General features: G+C 43.5%; 1 protein-coding gene across 3 annotated transcripts in view; it reads right to left on the bottom strand.

The window, feature by feature from the left end:
* Nucleotides 1-21,621, bottom strand: part of LOC117522929 (echinoderm microtubule-associated protein-like 4) — a 90,637-nt gene that overhangs the window by 50,618 nt on the left and 18,398 nt on the right. Inside the window, exons 2-7 of one of the 3 annotated variants that reach the window (XM_034184351.1) lie at nt 18,569-18,748; nt 17,653-17,773; nt 15,098-15,304; nt 14,263-14,406; nt 10,799-10,824; nt 10,382-10,417 (exon numbers count right to left, since the gene is read on the bottom strand). In XM_034184351.1, coding sequence (XP_034040242.1) covers nt 10,382-10,417; nt 10,799-10,824; nt 14,263-14,406; nt 15,098-15,304; nt 17,653-17,773; nt 18,569-18,748 — 714 coding nt within the window. The remainder of the gene's footprint in view (nt 1-10,381; nt 10,418-10,798; nt 10,825-14,262; nt 14,407-15,097; nt 15,305-17,652; nt 17,774-18,568; nt 18,749-21,621) is intronic. The other 2 variants (XM_034184352.1, XM_034184353.1) reach the window with 2 other exon arrangements.

Below are 21,621 nucleotides of genomic sequence, written 5' to 3'. Positions count from 1 at the left end.
GGCTGTTTTCTGTTTTCTTCCACGTGTCTCTGGTTTCTGGTCCATTTTAAAGCATTGGAGATCATTGTAGATGAACAGCCTATAATTTTTTGCACCTGCGTATAAGTTTTCCCCTCTCCAATCAACTTTTTAATCAAACTACGCTGTTCTTCTGAACAATGTCTTGAACGTCCCATTTTCCTCAGGCTTTCAAAGAGAAAAGCATGTTCAACAGGTGCTGGCTTCATCCTTAAATAGGGGACACCTGATTCACACCTGTTTGTTCCACAAAATTGACAAACTCACTGACTGAATGCCACACTACTATTATTGTGAACACCCCCTTTTCTACTTTTTTTTTTACTAATAGCCCAATTTCATAGCCTTAAGAGTGTGAATATCATGAATGCTTGGTCTTGTTGGATTTGTGAGAATCTACTGGTACCTTGTTTCCCATGTAACAATAAGAAATATACTCAAAACCTGGATTAATCTTTTTAGTCACGTAGCACTACTATTATTCTGAACACTACTGTACATCTCACTCACATCGGATAAAATGTCCCGCCCGATCGCAATGTATTTCTATTAAAAACTCAGATCAGTCTGGATGTGCACAGTAACAGAGGTACAAATTAAAGTTCAGCTCTGACACTCGCAAATTTGAGGAAAGTGGGACCGGAGTCATTTCTGTCATTAAAAGTCTGACTGTTAATTTTTTTCACATCGTGTTCAGACTCGGACCCGCACTCTGACGTGCTCCTGTTAAATGAGACATTTTCTGCTTTCACTGCTTCATCTGCCATTATATTATAATAGTGTTTGCAGTGTGCACACTGATTACAAATAGATCAGAAAAGTCCACAAATTTACAGCACGAAGTCAGTAAAAGAGGAAACTGTTCAGCTTATCTTTGATTTAGAGGTGATGATTGTAGAAAGAAAAGCTTGGTGAGGGTCAAATTAGTCCAGAATAAAGTATAATCCAGAGGCGGAGAACTTTAAAACTGTCACACACATCACTGTATGACACGGAGTTACAGAGCTGCAGCTGCATAAATCAGACTTTAAATTAAATAAATCATCATAAATTGTAAATTTACGAAAATATGATAACTACTTTTATATTTATTCTGATAGCACCTGTACCTGGATGTTTTGCTGTATGTGGTTAAATGATTAAAAAAAAAAAAAAAAAAGTTGAAACAAAGGGTTCATTTAGTAGTTCAGCGCAGTTGGAACCAAAATGGTGCCGTGTTCTGAGTTGATGCCGCTCTCTCTAATCAAGGCACCCTAGTATGGACCAGACCCAACTTCCGTCACCATATGAACTGCAAAGTTTACGTAAGTGCAATTTGTTGTCATGGTGACTTGTTTTTCAAGTGATAACGGAGTTAATTTTGATGCATTTGTGATAAAAATCTGAGTGGATGTTAAAGCAGTTGTGCGTGCATGCAGGCTGCTAAAACAGCCTCATGCTCCACGCATGTCTGGGTAAAAACAAACAAACAACAAAAAAAAAAAGGACAAACTTTCAAAAGTAAAGGGGTTGAAGACAGAGTGTCCGTCGTCTCTTCCCTGTGCAGCTGTGAGCTCTATGAACAAAGTGGTGACCTCCTGAAAATAAGTATTCCAGACTTTTCTTGATCATCTGCTCCCCAGGAAAACTGAGCTGGAGGGATTCAGATCAAAGGGTAGAACTGATGAGTTTATCCCAAAAGAGTAATAAATAAAACTATTAATGTTTCCCTCCCAGAAGACAATGAAAACATCCTCATCTCTTATATAATAATAATAATAATAATAATAATAATAATAATGATGATGATGTCAAACTTGGATCTATTTCTTGTCCCTGATACAATTTACGACAACTAAATATTTTATTTAAAAATATTCTGTAAAACTTTTGGCGCCTTGTTTTCACTCATAACGACATTAAGTTTTTGGTTTTATTGTTTGCTTGTTTTTTGTTGTCATTTTCTGGCTGATCTGCAAATGAGCCGTGGCAAATCCGGTCAGAATGGCGGATTTTACGATGAGTGAGGCCATACTGTGACGGCTGTCCAGCCTGATTTGGACTTTTTGCGGGTGGGTCGCCTCGTCTCTGTGCAGGCAGCAGGAAGTGAACGGTGTCACGCGGTCTGACGGCAGAGCCGCGTTAGACGATAGCGCTTCACTAAAATCCTGTAAACAACACCTCCTTTGTTCGGGTTCGTTGAACACGTCGGGACATCTACAGCATGGATGTTATGCAGACGCTAAGATGTCAAACAACTTGACTGTGTGACTTGAAGATTCCAGCGGACACAAAGTCACGCTGCTGGAAATCACCCGCACATTTCCCAGAATTCTCTGCTCTGAGGCTAAACTCAAAGTAAGGAGTGGAGGATTTATGACTTCCTTGGGAGGACTGAGACTGGGTGGACCTGTGTCACTGACAAACCAGACCCTCCTAAAAACCGGCATTATTTCTGGGGATTGGACTGATCCAATCCTGGATCAGTATTGGGTTTGAAGCCGGTCTGTTTGAGAGTGCTCTCTTCAGCACTGTTCTAGCTGTGGTTAGCTGTAAATTTCTGCTCGGCTCTCGAGTTTTTCAAGCACGGATTTTCTGAAAAATTAACTGAATTGTTGCTGAAAATGTGTGCTAAAAAGTTAGCTGCTCAGCGTGCAGCCGAGGAGGACAACAAAAAAAGAAATTCTGTCCTGTGAAAGGGAAAAAGTCTATTAAAATCCTGCATGTGAGCTTCGATGAGGATACATTTATTTTACAGTTAAAAGGTTTCCAAAAAGTTTGAAGTTTGCGCAGCATGAAAACAGTGAGAGACAGAGACAGACAGAGACAGACAGAGACAGAGAGACAGAGACAGACACAGAGAGAGAGAGAGAGATAGACAGAGAGACAGAGACAGACACAGAGATAGACAGAGACAGAGACAGACACAGAGAGAGAGACACAGAGACAGACAGAGAGACAGAGACAGACACAGAGAGAGAGACACAGAGACAGACAGAGAGAGACACAGAGATAGACAGAGACAGAGACAGACACAGAGAGACACAGAGATAGACAGAGACAGAGACAGACACAGAGAGACAGACACAGAGACAGACAGAGAGACAGAGACAGACACAGAGAGAGAGACACAGAGACAGACAGAGAGACAGAGACACAGAGAGACAGAGACAGACAGAGAGAGACAGAGACAGACAGAGAGAGACACAGACAGAGAGAGAGAGAGACACAGAGAGAGACAGAGACAGACAGAGAGACAGAGACACAGACAGCGAGAGACAGAGACACAGAGACAGACAGAGAGAGACACAGACAGCGAGAGAGAGACAGAGACACACAGAGACAGACAGAGACACAGACAGCGAGAGAGACAGACAGACAGAGAGAGAGAGAGACAGAGAGACACGCCCTTACTCCTGAGACAGGAGGCCATTAACTTCTACAATGAACTGTTTGGGGTCAGAGAGTGTGATGTGGATAGTCAGCAACAGATTCTGGACGGCCTTCCAGAGCTGGAGGAGTCTGAAGCAGTCGCCCTGGACTTACCCATTACTCTGGAGGAGAAGACCACCGCCGTACAGCAGCTCAGCGCTGGTCGGGCTCCGGGGATCGATGGGCTTCCACAGGATTTTTATAAGAAGTTTTGGTCGTTGTTGGGGCCTGATATGCATAAGGTCTTCACTACAGCGTTGCAGCTGGGACGGCTCCCTGGTAGCTGTTCCAGAGCAGTTTTGGCCCTCTTGCCAAAGAAAGGGGATTTAACAGATTTAAAGAACTGGAGGCCAGTCGCTCTGTTATGTGCAGATTACAGAATACTTGCGAAAGTACTTTCTAATAGGATGAAGAACTGTTTAGATTCAGTAATCCATGATACACAGACTTACTCTATACCTGGTCGTTCAATCATGGACAGTATTTTTCTAGTTTGGGATATTATTGGAGTAGCAAAATTTAATAAATTGGACATTGGACTCTTATCAATCGACCAAGAGAAAGCTTTTGACAGAGTAGATCATCGGTACCTTTTTAACACCATGAGGGCATTTGGATTCCCCAGAGTTTTTACATCATGGATTGGTGCTCTCTATGTGGGGTCTACGGTGCTCCTCAGAGTGGGGGGAGGGCTGAGTCGACCTGTGGAGGTGCAAAGTGGCATCAGGCAGGGGTGTCCTCTGTCTGGGATGCTTTATGTGTTGGCTATTGAATCACTTCTACATCAGCTCAGGAGGGGGCTGAAGGGCCTGGTGGTGGAGCAGATTTCGGAGCCTATTCAGACATCAGTATATCCAGATGATATCACAGTGTGCATATCGTCACAGGAAGACCTGGACACTTTAGGACAAAAGTTGTCTTTGTATGAACGGGCCTCATCTGCATGGGTGAACTGGGCCAAGTGTGAGGGTTTCCTCCTCGGTCAGTGGGACCATCAGGTGAGACCGATCCTTCCAGCAGGACTGCAATAGTGCACAGAGGGGCTTAAGTACCCGGGTGTGTTCCTGGGGAGTGACCAATTCCAAATGAAAAACTGGGAGGGCCTTGTGGAAAAGGTGAGTGCCGATTGTCTTGTTGGACTTGGGTCCAGCCCCAGCTGTCTTATTGGGGGAGGACTCTGGTGGTCAACACCCTGGCTGCCTCCTGTCTGTGGCATTGTTTCACTGTTCTGCAGCCTCCGGACTCTGTGGTGGTGAATATACAAAGGAAGCTGATGGATTTCTTCTGGGGTGGGTTTCTCTGGCTAAAGGCGGGTGTTTTGAGCTTGCCCGTGGATGAAGGTGGGCAGGTGCTGATAGATATCATCAGTCGAGTGGTGGCCCTTCGTTTACAGACTGTGCAGCGGCTGCTCTACGGCCCACAGCAGTTGTGGACAGAGATGGTGGCCATTCTGCTTCGCAGAGTTGGAGGACTTGGTTATTACAGACATTTGATTCTGATGGACCTGACTGGTGTGGAGCTCGTGGGAACAACAGGCTTTTACCATTCTGTACTGAAAGCCTGGAGCTCGGTGTTGTTTTCACGAGAGGAGCCATATGGATGTGCAGGAGAAGAACCACTTTTTCATAACCCCGTAATTAGCAGTGGCCTGTTGGAATACCCCCAGCTGAAACAAGCTTTTGTAGAAGCAGGACTGACCAGGCTGGCCGACCTGAGGGCAGAGGACAGTTGGAAAAATGCTGCTCAGCTGTATCAGGAGACCGGGATCAGGTCTCAGCGAGTGATGGAACGGCTTTTGTGTGAGGTTAGGAGTGGGCTGCCGCAACACTTCAGAGAAGCCTTGGAAATTTACAGACTCTGTCTGCGGGTCCACCCTGTGCCATTTCCTTCACTGTCTGTGCGTGTTGCAGGACTGCAGTCAGAGCCGACGGGAATATTGTCGTCCTTCACAGTTTTGTCAGCTATGGCTACAGTGGAAAAGAAGGACATATACATGATGGTCACGAAAGTCCGCCACAGAGCCAAGTTGGCTGTCACTGTGGAGTCCAGGTGGTCGGGTGTGTTGGCCCTGGGGGTGTCTCCCAGAGGCAGTTGGAGGTCCCTGTACTGCCCTCCTATTGAGAAACGCTGTGCTAATCTCCAGTGGAGGTTGGTGCATGGAGCCGTGGCTACGAACAGACATGTAACCCACTTTGACCTAGGCTCGAGCGGTCAGTGTGACTTCTTCTCAGCAGAGGAGACCCTGGAGCACCTGTGGCTGACCTGCCCTCGTCTGTCATCTCTTTTTAATGTCCTGGGACTATGGTTTCAAAGACTTGGGCGAGAATTTACCGATGAACTCTTTGTGCTCAGACCAAAATTCTCAGGAGTGCAGCGCAGGAATATATCAGTGACTAATTTCATCTTGGGACAGGCCATGATGAGTATTTGGATAACAAGGAGGAACCGGAGAGCGGGCACAGGCTGCACAGACCCTGAACTCCTGTTGGACAGACTAAGAGCACGCCTCAGGCTGGAGTTTGTATACAGCTCATTGGTGGGGGAGTTTGAGGCCATGTGGATGTTAGGGGGGAGCACTCTGAACTGAGAGGGGGGCAGCTGCTCATGGACTACTAGGATTTGTAGTTTTTTAAAGTTTGTTGTGGTTGATTTTATATTTATTGTTTTGACTAATAACTGGTATAAAAATACTTAATTCAATAATCTCCACCTGTCTGCAGCAGCTGTTTTCCACCTGTCCAGCAGCTGGCCTCCACCTGTCTTGCAGCAGCTAGCTTCCACCTGGTCTGTAGCAGCTGATCTTTACAGCTGGCCTCTGCCTGCTCTGCAGCAGCGAGCAGGTAGTTTTCATCTGTCCTGCAGCAGCAAACCACCTGCCTTTCTGCAGCTGGCTTTCACTTGTTCTGCAGCAGCTAACAGCTATATTTTATCTGCCCGGCTGCAGTTAGCAGCTAGCCTCCACCTGTTCTAGAACTATAGCTTTTCATCATGGCAAGTATCATGCTTGCCCTTCTCACTCTGACTCTTTTTTTTTGTTTGTTTACCATCAGTGAAGTTGGAGTAGTTGGGAATAGTTGGGATTCCATTGAACATAAGGATGACTGCATTATTTTCAATCATTATTTATTACCCGGAAAAGGGACAGTTGGGATACCATCCTTCATATGTTTTGTCCTGTCCAGAACACATGTTGTACTGTTGATGGCACTTTGCCTCAAGTTGTTGTTCTATTTAGTGTGTATGACTGGTTGCTATCGCTTTATTCTTGTCTTCCCAGTTCTAGTAGTCCCAAGGCATATTCCAGACATAGTTCCATTAAATTAACATTTACATGCCCTGGAAGGAAGAAATGTTTTATTTTGCTTTTGCTTTTATTGTCTGGTAATATTGAACTCAACCCTGGTGTCAATAGTCTGAGTACTCCAACTGATTTTAAATCCAGATCAGGACTTGGTGTTGTACACCTAAATGTTCGAAGTCTTTTGCTAAAACTTGACTTAATTAAGATCTGGATTAAATCTACTAATAGACATTCTTGTCCTATCTGAAACTTGGTTAAAAAATCCATTGCAGATAGAGAAATTGCTATTAGAGGGTATAATGTTTATCGTTGTGACCGTCCCAGAAAAGGTGGCGGCATAGCAATATATGTTAAAGAAAAATTTAAAGTTACTGTTCAGTTATCTATTTCCCGCCCCAGCCAATATGAATTTCTTGCTCTGAAGTTGGAGCTTCAAACTGGCCACTTTCTCACTGTTGTAGACTGCTACAGACCACCATCTGCTAGTGGTGAGACTTTGTCATCAGTGATCAGCTTTCGATTTTAAGCTTCAGTGAGATTCTACTAACAGGAGATCTGAACTTAGATTGGTTTTCCTGTTTCGGATGGTTTTAAATCTATTTGTGATTCTTTTAACCTAACACAATTAGTTAATGGTTCAACACGCCGAAACCTTAAGTGTCCAGAGATATCCTCTCATTGATTTATTTTTAACTAATTCTCCTCATAAATACTCAGACATTGGTATTTTTGCAAATGATTTGAGCGATCATTGTGTCATAGCCACTATTAGACGAGCAAAGCTCCCAAAAGCAAGGCCATGTATTATTATGAAACGTGATTTTAAAGATTTTTGTGAACAGGGTTTTTATCATGAGTTATGGCATTATGACTGGTCCAAGATCACACTTTTAATGATGTAGAACTTGCCTGGAATTACTTTTATGAAGCTTTTAGTAGTATTATTAATAAACAGGACCCACTATGCAAATTTAGAGTGAAAGGTAGAAATAACCCTTGGTTTTCACCTGAGCTTACCAGTCTCCTTAAAGCACGTGATGATCCCTGGGCTAAGGCCAGAAAATCTAAATCCCCATTCAAACAGCTCAGAAATCACTTTACTTCCTTGGTTAAAAGGCTAAGTCTGACTTTTATATGGATAAAACTACTCGTTATTCAAATGATCCTAAGAAATTTTGGAAAGTAGTCAAGTCTTCCTTTGGGGATGATACTATAGATGAACTGCCTGCTTGCATAGTAAAAGATGCACATGTTCTAGCTGACACAACAGCCATTCTTAATCATCTTAATGAGCACTTTGTTTCTTCAGGATCTTTGAGTCATTACATCCACATCAACTTAATAATGTGAAAGGGATTTGCCCTCAATCCCCACCTATTAATACGATTGCTTCAGGATTTGATCTGACTCCATTTGATGTAGCTGAGGTCCTTAGGGCTCTAAAACAATTGGATCAATCCAAACCTGCAGGACCTGACAATCTTGGGCCTTTCTTTTTTAGGTCAGCTGCAGATTTTATTGCAGAGCCTCTGTGTCATATTTTTAATTTAACTATTTTCCAAAATAGGATTCCAAAAATATGGAAGTCAGCTTATGTTTTTCCCCTGCTGAAAGGTGGTGACCCCTCCTTGGTTAACAATTATAGGCCAATTTCCAAATTATGTGTTCTTTCTAAAGTTCTAGAAAGAACTCAAAAACGTTTTAAATTATCATTGTCTCCTTTCACAAAACCAGTCAGGTTTTCGGAAACAGCACAGTACAATAACTGCTGCTGTTAAAGTGGTAAACGACATTATAGAGGCACTAGATGGTCGAAAATACTGTGCAGCTCTGTTTATAGATTTGTCAAAGGCATTTGATACAGTTGATCATGCTGTCCTGGTGGATAGACTCCATAAGATTGAGTTATCTAACCGGGCCTTAAACTGGTTCTCCAATTATTTATCAGAGAGAACGCAGTGTGTTAAGGCTGCCGGGTCTTTTTCTTCTTTCCTCCCCGTGCAAAATGGAGTACCTCAAGGCTCTATACTGGGGCCTTTGTCGTTTACAATTTATGTAAATAATCCTTGCGATGATTTGTCTGATGCTGCGTCACATTTTTATGCTGATGACACTGTAATTTACTGTTTCGCTTCCTCAGCCTTAAAATCACTTGAGTTGTTGCAGTCGGCCTTTAACACTGTTCAGCTCCATTTGAAACAGCTCAAGTTGGTGCTGAATGCAGACAAATCAAAGACTATGCTGTTTTCAAATGGTAAGCAGCTTCCATTTTCCCTTCCTAATTTGTCAACCATTTATGGAGCAGAAATTGAAACGGTCACATCTTACAAATACTTGGGTATCTTAATTGATGAGAACTTGTCTTTTAAATCGCATATTGATAAACTTGTTTTTAAAACTGAAATTGAAACTGGGTTTCTTTTTGAGAAATAAATCATGTTTTTTGTTGCAAGCTAGAAAAAAAACTGATCACCACAGTCTTTCTGCCCTTGTTGGACTATGGAGACTTGCTTTTTATGAATGCTCCTCATCAGTTTTTATTGAAATTGGATGCTGTATACCATTGTGCTTTACGTTTTATTACTGGCTGCAGTTATCGTGTACATCACTGCTCACTATATGCCGCTGCACATTGTTCATCCTTGTCTGTTCATAGACGCTCTCATTGGCTGACTTTTATTTATAGATGTATTCTTGGACTTCTGCCTTCATATTTGTGTTCATATATGTGCAGAAACCTCAGTGCTTATAGCCTACGCTCTCAGAACGTTATACTGATGCAGGTCCCAAGAGTTAGAAATGAATTGGGCAAAAAGGCCTTTAAAGTTGCTGCCCCGTCCACATGCAATATTTTGCAGAAGGACCTCAAATTGACACATCTTGTAACTTTGGGAGAATTTAAAACAATCATAAAGGACAGAGAGTTAAGGACAATTGGACTGTGTAATTGCATTTTGTAACTATGTACTGCAAGTCTGTTTCTTGAATGTGTGTGTTTTGTGTTTGATGTAACTACTTTGCTTTTGTGTTGCCGTCTTGGCCAGGTCACTCTTGAAAAAGAGGTTTTAATCTCAATGAGTTTTTTACCTGGTTAATTAAAGGAAAAGAAAGAAAAAATAAATGATTTTTAAAAGTCATTCACCCCGGCAACCGCCCAGTCTAACCCAGTCCAAATCCCCAGACCAGGTTTGGTCCCCGGGTGGAGTTTGGACTACTGTGAGGTGATCTGGACCGAGTTTGGACCCCGGGTGGACTTTCACACCAACTCGTCTCTGCAGCAGATGGAGGTTCTCAGCGTGCTGCCATGGTAACATGCCGTCAGAACGTTTGTGTTTTTAAAGACTATATTATTTCATAGTGAATTGTTACTTGTGAGCCTTTTTCAGGTTGGAGGCGGAGCCTGTTTTTCTGCGCAAACAAAGTTCAAAGCTCTGAGGACTCGCCCTTTTGAGGCCGAGTTCAGGGTCACGACGAGACGTGACATGACACGAAGCTTGTGAGGAACAGCGAGAGCAAAAGGGTGAGCAAGGCAGAGTAGATAGGAAGCAGAGAGATGAGACAGAGGCATGATGGGAAAGCAAACAGGAAGTACTCATGCAGCCGTTGTTAGCTTGCTAGGCTGCTATCAGGCTTTGATGACTCAGCACTTACCAGCTTGGCTGTTTTTCTCTCGAGTGGACATTTTGGCTGGTTTGAAACAGAGACAACGTCACTGAACAACAACAACAACAACAACGAGACACCGACAGGATGGGAACAGCCAGCGCGCCCACGGCACCGCCTCCAGCCACACGCTAATTACACGCCATCACAGGTGACGCACACAAAACAGTTTTTGTTCAAACGTTCAACAACGCCCATGTTTTTACTTTAAAACTGTTTAATTTCAAAATGACATTTATTCACTTTTAGCCTGTTACTAAAAAAAACAAAACAAAAAAACTTCTTTCAGCCGTTAGCAAAGATGGCACGCGGTTTGCCGCATGTGAGGCAGCCTGGAGGAAGCGCCGGCCGATCTGGGTTCCTGAGTTACACATGATGAGGACCAACATGAAGACGGGTTCTTACCTGGACTGATCACTGGTTCTTTGTGTCTGCAAATACAGAGAGCATCGTTAGCCCAGCTAGATAACACGCTACCTGACCACTGAGACGGGAGTCTATCTCATCACAACACAGGGTTTTTTCTTTGAATATAAATAAAGATATACAGATTGTATACATAAACATTTTTAATAAATGTAATTATTTCATAATTTTAAAAAGGTACAAAAAACCTCAGAAGGCGAACATCCGACACAAAAACAACAAACGTAATATTTTTGTTGATTAGCTCCACAGTAACAACGCAAAATGAGACACCCCATGACACGCGAACAAACTCATCAGCTCAAGTCTGGGAGCATCCACACCCTGGAATGGTCTTGGGTCCTGGATGGCGACCACCAAAGAAGTCCATCCAAATACTTACAACAAAGTAAGCATCTGTGTGCTGCTGCCAAGTGACATGCATGCGTGGGCATGTCCTTGGTCAGGTGACACGTGTGTGTGTCCTTGACCTTCTCCAATTTCTGGGGTCCTCAACACAGAGACACCAGTGTCCTGGATGACGTCCAGAGAAACTCCCCACATGGACTAAATGTGGTGTGTGATGTTCCCTCACAGTGTCAGTGATGCTCCTCATCCGAGTCTCACTAAGTAACCGTTCATTGGAAAAAAGTCAGTCGAGTGGAACCCAAAGATCCTCCACAGAGACCTGGAACCAAAGACATCCAGTCCTCACCTTAGGACACTGGTTAGAGTCCAAGTCTGACAACCAGACAACACCAGGACCCTAAAGACTTGGACCTTCATTCGGCTGCAAAGATATCAGCATCACCAAACTCTGACCTTTGACCTCAGGACTCCATAAACAGAGTCAGAGACATGAACATCTCTACCAGGTCAACACTTTGACCACATCCATAAACACTTCTGAAGGACGAGTCCAGGACATCACTGAAAGCCTGGATCTTAGTCTGGATCGAGAACCATCTCAAATCCGGACACTCTGCTGGTCATGAGCTGTGATCAGGGTATCTGCTGATTCCACAAAGATCGAAGCATCGTGAGCACGTGAGCAAGTCCAGCTCACTCGGGCCATGCCCCCGACACTCAGTACCTGCACCCAGAGTGGATGTAAGGTCCAAAAACCTCTTGGTGATCCCGCAAATTCTCCTAGAATGCCACTGCTGATACTCAAACTCATTTTCTACAAGACCTTGTGAAGGATGTGGCGAGTAGGCTGACTTCTGAGACGCAAAATCAGCCTGCTCACTGCTGAGACAGAGTCCTGTTCAGAGTAACCACGTGAGCCCCGTCCCCAGCACAGAGGGCACCCCCAGGTGACCCCCGTCTCCTCCATCCCAGAGGGACGACACTCTTCCCCACATCGGAACAAAGACTGTTTTCAATGCAAAGGGGGTCGAAGGTGAACAAGACAGTAACATCCAGAGCCTCGCCCCCAAAAACAAACAGATCAATATCCAGTGATGAAAGTGGAAGAAAAAAAAAAAAACAAAAAAACTGAAAATATTTGGCAAGGACCGAAGGCCCGAAGCCCTTGTGGGTGGGTGAAATTTGAAATCTGAGATGCAGTCTGGTGCATTTTCAGTTTTTCCACCCAAATCTTTTCAATTTATATAGTGCCAAATCACAACAAAGTTGCCTCAAGGTGCTTCACACAAGTAAGGTCTGACCTTACTGACCCCAGAACAGCAGTGGTAAGAAAAAAAAAAAAAAAAAAAAAAAACTCCTGATGATTTGAGGAAGAAACCTCAAGCAGACCAGAATCAGAGGGGTGACCCTCTGCTTGGGACATGATACAGACACAAATTACAGAACAATTTACAATGTACAGGAAATTTTGCACAACTTGTATTGTGCTACCAGTCTTTAATCCAAAAAACATACATTGTGTCTCCCAGTACAGAGTGAAGGAAATGATGATTCAAAGAACTCAAAAATAATAATTCTCATTATCAATTCAAATTGAACAATTGGAGTATTTATCTCACATTAATGCATCAACTCATTCAACATTCACTCGCTTCTGAGTTTTCCTAGTTTTGGCAGAAGCTTTGGAGCTACTGATAATCTCCATTTTCAAATCCTTAAACTTCCTTACAGAATCCTTACAAATGTGTGTTTACTTCAAGATTAATTTGTGACTACTGTACATTTTGAAGTTCAACTTTTCTTACATTAGAAAACTTTTAATTAAAATCATTTAATAAAAAAAAAAAAAGATTCTTTAGAAGTCTTTGATGTTCATCTGTAAATTAAAACGATAAGTTATCTGTTGCTGTTGAGATCATTTTTTTTCTTTCCTTTATTTTAAAACGTTAAAATCAGCATTTTCTTTTTTTTTCCCTTTTCCAAAAAGTACATTTATAAATCATACAATGTTTCAAAAAGGAGTAGGATGAAGCTTAAGCTTATCAAGCCCTACCCCTAATTTACATGTGATCATATGGTGTGTAAAAGGACATTTGAATATAATAAGAAAACAGCATTATTTTGATTACATTGTACATGTAATGATTAAATTACATTACTCATTTTTATATGCATCAAAAATTGAATTTTTATATTCTTTTTTGAATTGCTGGATGTTTTTACTTTGCTTAATGTTTTCAGGTAAACTGTTCCAGAGCTTCACTCCACTGACTGTTACACTAAAACTCCTAAGCGAATTCATTAGCAATACATTTGGTATCCATCATTTCTTGATTAACATTATAAGGAACAGTGTGCATTTGTTTTTAGACAAGTACAGACAAACAACAGAAAAAAACCAAGTTACTTAAAGTAGAAACTTCACTTGCAGTTACAAAGTAACAATTTATTTGGTTAAAATGAAAATAGGTCGAACAATTTACGACTATAAAATGTTCACTCAGCTCGACAGTGACTGATTCAACATCCTTCAGCTAAAAGCTAACGTTAGCTGATCAACTTCAGCAGAGCACTAAGTCCACGTATAATTTTTAATTACTCACTCACCTCAGATAAATTTGTAGAAGCTTCATTGCTCAAACTTATTAATCTTGTGGTTTTGACTTGCAGACAGGGTTTTAGCTTCACCCGTTAAGCACAGCTCATAACTTTTAATGAGCACAACAAAGTAAACCATGAGGAAAACCACCGCGCAGTCCCCCAAAATATGACTTAATAAACTTTTAAAAACTAAAACAAAATAACCCTCGTTCATCTTTGGAGCTTATTGGCAGCTTGCAAACCAATACGGAGCATTACCGCCACCAACTGTTTGGGCGTGGAACTGAATGAATAGATTCTGACGTATGTTATCAAAAATAACCCAGAAATCTTCCCGTGAGTAAAAACCTGGATGTCTGGTAATTTCCAGAAAACTTTCATCACTGAATATCACATGATGCATGAATTCAATAAATTCCAGTGAAGTGCTGTTGAATGTGACGTGTCCAGACTTGGACGGACTGCAGACGGGACCAGAGGTCCACAGTCGTTACCTCTCTGCGGTCTTCACCACCTTGGCCAGCAGCTTGGAGGTGGACGCAGCCTTCACCAGTTTGCTCCTGCTGTCCTCTGCAGAATCCCAGGTGCTGCTGTGAGATCGCTCCATTCCAGAAGCGGCACGCTTCACACTGGGTCCCCTGCACACGTACACAGAACCATCAGAACCACCAGAACCACAGCCAGGAACCCTCATCGAGTGTCACCTGCTCCAGCTCTCGTTTTCAGATTGAACATGGACGACCAGCTAACAGCTACACAAAATACTTACTGATATCATTTAAGAGTTTTAAATAATGTTAAAATCATTTATGAACACATGATTAAAAGGTTTTTGTTTTGATAATGTGTCATTAAATCAGCTGTTAAACCGTTTAACTTTGAACCAGAGTCACAGTTCATCTTTTAATTTGGATGACTGAGAGACAGCGCCACCTGCAGGTGCATTCAGGTAAGGACCTGACCCGCACTGGCAGAGGTACGCGGTCAGACGTCATCAGCACCCGGGGACTGGTTCTGACCGTAGGGACTAAAGCCGCCATCACACGCCAACAGTTTTCCACACTGGAAGCAGGTGAAGCATCACAGAGTCACAGAGGAGAGAGAATCCAGAGTTAGTCAGCTGCAGGCCGGAGGAGTTAGATCGGAGGAGGAGTTAGACCGGAGGAGGAGTTAGACCGGAGGAGGAGTTAGACCGGAGGAGGAGTAGCTCCTCGGGGAAGGCTAGGAGGAAGAGAGGTTAGCAGGTGAGAGGAGGTGCAGGGACACACACAGGCAGAGCAGGACGAGCCACCAGAGTCAGAGAGCAGCAGAAGGTTTACACAGCGGAACCTTTTCGAGGGGGCGTGGCCTTTACTGCTGTCAGACGATGGGGCAGACCTCTGAAGGTGGGGGTTCTGTGGGGTTTGGGGGGTGTGTGGACGGTGGTGGGAGGAGGGAGAGGGGGACGGAGCCTTCGGGTGAGACTGCTCCTCTCGCTCCTGGATCTCCTCCATGTGAGCTGGCTGGCTGCTGGCCTCCTTCCTCCTCTCGCCTCCACTGTGGACAAAATCAGCAGGACATGAAAACAGGAAGCTGGCAAGAACACGTCCACCTCTGCTGGTCAATAGGTACAATTTACACCTGCAGCCGATTTACAGAACCAGTCATAAAAATCAGCTTTCTGGACGTCTCAAAGTGTCACTTTGCTCTGTGGCAGACGTTTGCCACAACGATCTGCTGTTAAAGGAACGAGACAGTTGGACACTCGTCTTAAACAATATCAACATTCGAGAACGGACAAGCCCACAGCACCCACAGCGCCCTGATATCATGCTAACCATCAAAACAGGACGACAGCGGTCCAATCACAGCTAATCACGTCTCAGATGCAATTCACACAACTGCCAGATGGTGATGCTATGGAGGAAAAGAACAGTGTTCCTGCACAAAAAAAAAAAAAAAAAAAAAAAAAAAAACTGCAGCATGGTGGTACCACACACACACACACACACACACACACACACACACACACACACACACACACACACATCATCCTTACCAAACCCGCTCACTGCTTCTGCGTTACGTTACAATATGAAGACGTCTTTCTGTATCTGGTAAGGCTCCGCGTCTCGTTTAATTACACTCAACAAAAATATAAACGCAACACTTTTGGTTTTGCTCCCATTTTGTATGAGATGAACTCAAAGATCTAAAACTTTTTCCACATACACAATATCACCATTTCCCTCAAATATTGTTCACAAACCAGTCTAAATCTGTGATAGTGAGCACTTCTCCTTTGCTGAGATAATCCATCCCACCTCACAGGTGTGCCATATCAAGATGCTGATTAGACACCATGATTAGTGCACAGGTGTGCCTTAGACTGCCCACAATAAAAGGCCACTCTGAAAGGTGCAGTTTTATCACACAGCACAACGCCACAGATGTCGCAAGATTTGAGGGAGCGTGCAATTGGCATGCTGACAGCAGGAATGTCAACCAGAGCTGTTGCTCGTGCATTGAATGTTCATTTCTCTACCATAAGCCGTCTCCAAAGGCGTTTCAGAGAATTTGGCAGTACATCCAACCAGCCTCACAACCGCAGACCACGTGTAACCACACCAGCCCAGGACCTCCACATCCAGCATGTTCACCTCCAAGATCGTCTGAGGCCAGCCACTCGGACAGCTGCTGAAACAATCGGTTTGCATAACCAAAGAATTTCTGCACAAACTGTCAGAAACCGTCTCAGGGAAGCTCATCTGCATGCTCGTCGTCCTCATCGGGGTCTCGACCTGACTCCAGTTGGTCGTCGTAACCGACTTGAGTGGGCAAATGCTCACATTCGCTGGCGTTTGGCACGTTGGAGAGGTGTTCTCTTCACGGATGAATCCCGGTTCACACTGTCCAGGGCAGATGGCAGACAGCGTGTGTGGCGTCGTGTGGGTGAGCGGTTTTCTGATGTCAATGTTGTGGATCGAGTGGCCCATGGTGGCGGTGGGGTTATGGTATGGGCAGGCGTCTGTTATGGATGAAGAACACAGGTGCATTTTATTGATGGCATTTTGAATGCACAGAGATACCGTGACGAGATCCTGAGGCCCATGTTGTGCCATACATCCAAGAACATCACCTCATGTTGCAGCAGGATAATGCACGGCCCCATGTTGCAAGGATCTGTACACAATTCTTGGAAGCTGAAAATGTCCCAGTTCTTGCATGGCCGGCATACTCACCGGACATGTCACCCATTGAGCATGTTTGGGATGCTCTGGACCGGCGTATACGACAGCGTGTACCAGTTCCTGCCAATATCCAGCAACTTCGCACAGCCATTGAAGAGGAGTGGACCAACATTCCACAGGCCACAATTGACAACCTGATCAACTCTATGCGAAGGAGATGTGTTGCACTGCATGAGGCAAATGGTCACACCAGATACTGACTGGTATCCCCCCCCCCCCCCACAATTGACAACCTGATCAACTCTATGCGAAGGAGATGTGTTGCACTGCATGAGGCAAATGGTCACACCAGATACTGACTGGTATCCCCCCCCCCCCCCCAATAAAACAAAACTGCACCTTTCAGAGTGGCCTTTTATTGTGGGCAGTCTAAGGCACACCTGTGCACTAATCATGGTGTCTAATCAGCATCTTGATATGGCACACCTGTGAGGTGGGATGGATTATCTCAGCAAAGGAGAAGTGCTCACTATCACAGATTTAGACTGGTTTGTGAACAATATTTGAGGGAAATGGTGATATTGTGTATGTGGAAAAAGTTTTAGGTCTTTGAGTTCATCTCATACAAAATGGGAGCAAAACCAAAAGTGTTGCATTTATAATTTTGTTGAGTGTAATAGTGGATATTGGTTCGGTGTGCATTTGTTTCTGTACCTCTTAGCGGCCGACGACACCGTCTCCTTCCTGGTGACAGAGGTGGATTCTCTCTTGCGCCCAGATGTTCCCCCGTTGGCGATACAAGACAGAGAGTACGCTTCACGCAGTGCAGCACCGCCTGCAGGGGGCAGCACACTCACATCAGGAGTGACATAATGTATCCCAGAGCAGCAAACCACAAAAGATAGTTATAAAGCAGTTATTACACTTCATTCACTAAGTACGAACTCATGACAACACTGGTTATTAGTAGTTATTAGTTACCAACTCGAGCTGTACGATGACCTTAAGTCTCAAACTGACCCACGACACGGCCTTCAAGAAGTTCCACTGTTTAAAAGTTTCTCTTTTATGTCATCAGGTGCTGGACTTTAGGGGCGGCTTTAGTCTCCTCATGATTCAATTACATTCAGAGAACTGACATTTGATTATGAAACAATGATTAACACTTTATTTTGTATGTTTTTACGATATATTTGCACCTGCATGGCTCTTGTTCACTGATTGTAAATTCTAAAACCGGAAGGGGGGTAGCGGCTGTGAATAACTTTCCCTTTATGAAACAATAGAATGAGTCTCAGCTGGACCTTTAAAGTCCTGATGGAGGGTGAAAATAAAAGCAGAGAAGCATTTTAAAAACTGTTCAGGTGGAGCCAAAACTTCCCAGATAGAGTCCAGAAGCATTTTAAATTCATCAAATCCTGCAGCCACATTAACAACTACTACAGTAGTTATCTGTTGATTATGTTTGAGTTCAACAGTTACATGTAGTTAATAAATGAGCTAATTGACCAGCCACTAGGTTAGTGTTCAGCAGAGACTTATTTTTAACATGTGGTCACTAGTTACCGTCCACCAGGTATTTGGTCTCCTTTCCTCATTAAGAGCAGCTGTGTTGACAAACAAACGTCACCTTTCCCTCCATGCGCTTTCTTGGTGGCAGCCGAGTCCTCGGAGGCAGCGAGGCGGCGGAGGACGTCGGCCAGCGCCGCCTTCATCACCGTCAGCTCGTCCTCCTGCTGCTGAACACGAAGCTCCAGAGCCGAGAGACGATCGTTGACATCGGACACGCTGGCTCCAGACATGCTGTCATCTGTATATACACACACACACACACACACACACACGCTAGTTTAGTTTATGAAAAGTTACTTTGAGCTTGAACAACTGTAAAGTCGTGTTGGTGGAGGTTTATGCTCTATGAGCACGGTGCTCTAGTTGATTTTTAACTTAAATTTTAATAAAACAATAATAAAAGGCAGTTAGCATGATTTAAAATAATTTGTCTTCCGGAGTAGTTTCTAGTTTTGATTTCGTTCCTTGAGCTGGTTTTAAGAGATATTTTTTTAAATATGTTAAATGAAGTTTGTGCTTCATCTCTTGCACTTGCTTGCTTGCCTCTACTGGTGGTTGGCTCTCACTGCGGTATTGTATCACTTCCTGTTCCGGAGCACAGCGGTGTTTTTCTGTATCTGTTAGCTGTTTAATCTGCGCAGTTAGATTGATCTAGTTATCTAGATTACGATTTGTTTCCCAGTGTAATCTTTACGTGCCTTAACTAAAGCACTCCTTCTGCTGAATCACCTCTAAATTATTTACACATTATTCACTTTGCGTGTTTTTAGGAATCCGCTAGCTTAGCGTAGCTACTAGCTCTTAGCCGATTTAGCATGGCGGCTTCTCCTGTCTCTCCCGCACTTTTCTGCTCTGGGTGTGAATGTTTAGTTATTCCTCGGCCTCCTTTAGCAGTAATGGTACTTGTAATAAGTGTAGCTTATTCGTAGCTTTGGAGGCCAGGCTGGGCGAATTGGAGACTCGGCTCCGCACCGTGGAAAATTCTACAGCTAGCCAGGCCCCTGTAGTCGGTGCGGACCAAGGTAGCTTAGCCGCCGTTAGTTCCCCCCTGGCAGATCCCGAGCAGCCGGGAAAGCAGGCTGACTGGGTGACTGTGAGGAGGAAGCGTAGCCCTAAACAGAAGCCCCGTGTACACCGTCAACCCGTTCACATTTCTAACCGTTTTTCCCCACTCGACGACACACCCGCCGAGGATCAAACTCTGGTTATTGGCGACTCTGTTTTGAGAAATGTGAAGTTAGCGACACCAGCAACCATAGTCAATTGTCTTCCGGGGGCCAGAGCAGGCGACATTGAAGGAAATTTGAAACTGCTGGTTAAGGCTAAGCGTAAATTTGGTAAGATTGTAATTCACGTCGGCAGTAATGACACCCGGTTACGCCAATCGGAGGTCACTAAAATTAACATTAAATCGGTGTGTAACTTTGCAAAAACAATGTCGGACTCTGTAGTTTTCTCTGGGCCCCTCCCCAATCGGACCGGGAGTGACATGTTTAGCCGCATGTTCTCCTTGAATTGCTGGCTGTCTGAGTGGTGTCCAAAAAATGAGGTGGGCTCATAGATAATTGGCAAAGCTTCTGGGGAAAACCTGGTCTTGTTAGGAGAGACGGCATCCATCCCCACTTTGGATGGAGCAGCTCTCATTTCTAGAAATCTGGCTAATTTTCTTAAATCCTCCAAACCGTGACTATCCAGGGTTGGGACCAGGAAGCAGAGTTGTAGTCTTACACACCTCTCTGCAGCTTCACTCCCCCTGCCATCCCCTCATTACCCCATCCCTGTAGAGACGGTGCCTGCTCCCAGACTACCAATAACCAGCAAAAATCTATTTAAGCATAAAAATTCAAAAAGAAAAAATAATATAGCACCTTCAACTGCACCACAGACTAAAACAGTTAAATGTGGTCTATTAAACATTAGGTCTCTCTCTTCTAAGTCCCTGTTGGTAAATGATATAATAATTGATCAACATATTGATTTATTCTGCCTAACAGAAACCTGGTTACAGCAGGATGAATATGTTAGTTTAAATGAGTCAACACCCCCGAGTCACACTAACTGTCAGAATGCTCGTAGCACGGGCCGGGGCGGTGGATTAGCAGCAATCTTCCATTCCAGCTTATTAATTAATCAAAACCCAGACAGAGCTTTAATTCATTTGAAAGCTTGTCTCTTAGTCTTGTCCATCCAAATTGGAAGTCCCAAAAACCAGTTTTATTTGTTATTATCTATCGTCCACCTGGTCGTTACTGTGAGTTTCTCTGTGAATTTTCAGACCTTTTGTCTGACTTAGTGCTTAGCTCAGATAAGATAATTATAGTGGGCGATTTTAACATCCACACAGATGCTGAGAATGACAGCCTCAACACTGCATTTAATCTATTATTAGACTCTATTGGCTTGCTCAAAAGTAAATGAGTCCACCCACCACTTTAATCATATCTTAGATCTTGTTCTGACTTATGGTATGGAAATAGAAGACTTAACAGTATTCCCTGAAAACTCCCTTCTGTCTGATCATTTTTTAATAACATTTACATTTACTCTGATGGACTACCCAGCAGTAGGGAATAAGTTTCATTACACTAGAAGTCTTTCAGAAAGCGCTGTAACTAGGTTTAAGGATATGATTCCTTCTTTATGTTCTCTAATGCCATATAACAACACAGTGCAGAATAGCTACCTAAACTCTGTAAGGGAGATAGAGTATCTCGTCAATAGTTTTACATCCTCATTGAAGACAGCTTTGGATGCTGTAGCTCCTCTGAAAAAGAGAGCTTTAAATCAGAAGTGTCTGACTCCATGGTATAACTCTCAAACTCGTAGCTTAAAGCAGATAACCCGTAAGTTGGAGAGGAAATGGCGTCTCACTAATTTAGAAGATCTTCACTTAGCCTGGAAAAAGAGTTTGTTGCTCTATAAAAAAGCCCTCCGTAAAGCTAGGACATCTTTCTACTCATCACTAATTGAAGAAAATAAGAACAACCCCAGGTTTCTTTTCAGCACTGTAGCCAGGCTGACAAAGAGTCAGAGCTCTATTGAGCTGAGTATTCCATTAACTTAACTAGTAATGAGTTCATGACTTTCTTTGCTAACAAAATTTTAACTATT

The sequence above is a fragment of the Thalassophryne amazonica genome, chromosome 13 (genome assembly GCF_902500255.1).
Source record: "Thalassophryne amazonica chromosome 13, fThaAma1.1, whole genome shotgun sequence".
Classification (NCBI taxonomy): domain Eukaryota; kingdom Metazoa; phylum Chordata; class Actinopteri; order Batrachoidiformes; family Batrachoididae; genus Thalassophryne; species Thalassophryne amazonica.
The sequence above is the reverse complement of the archived record's forward strand: the minus strand, read 5'-3'. Positions and strand labels throughout refer to the sequence as shown.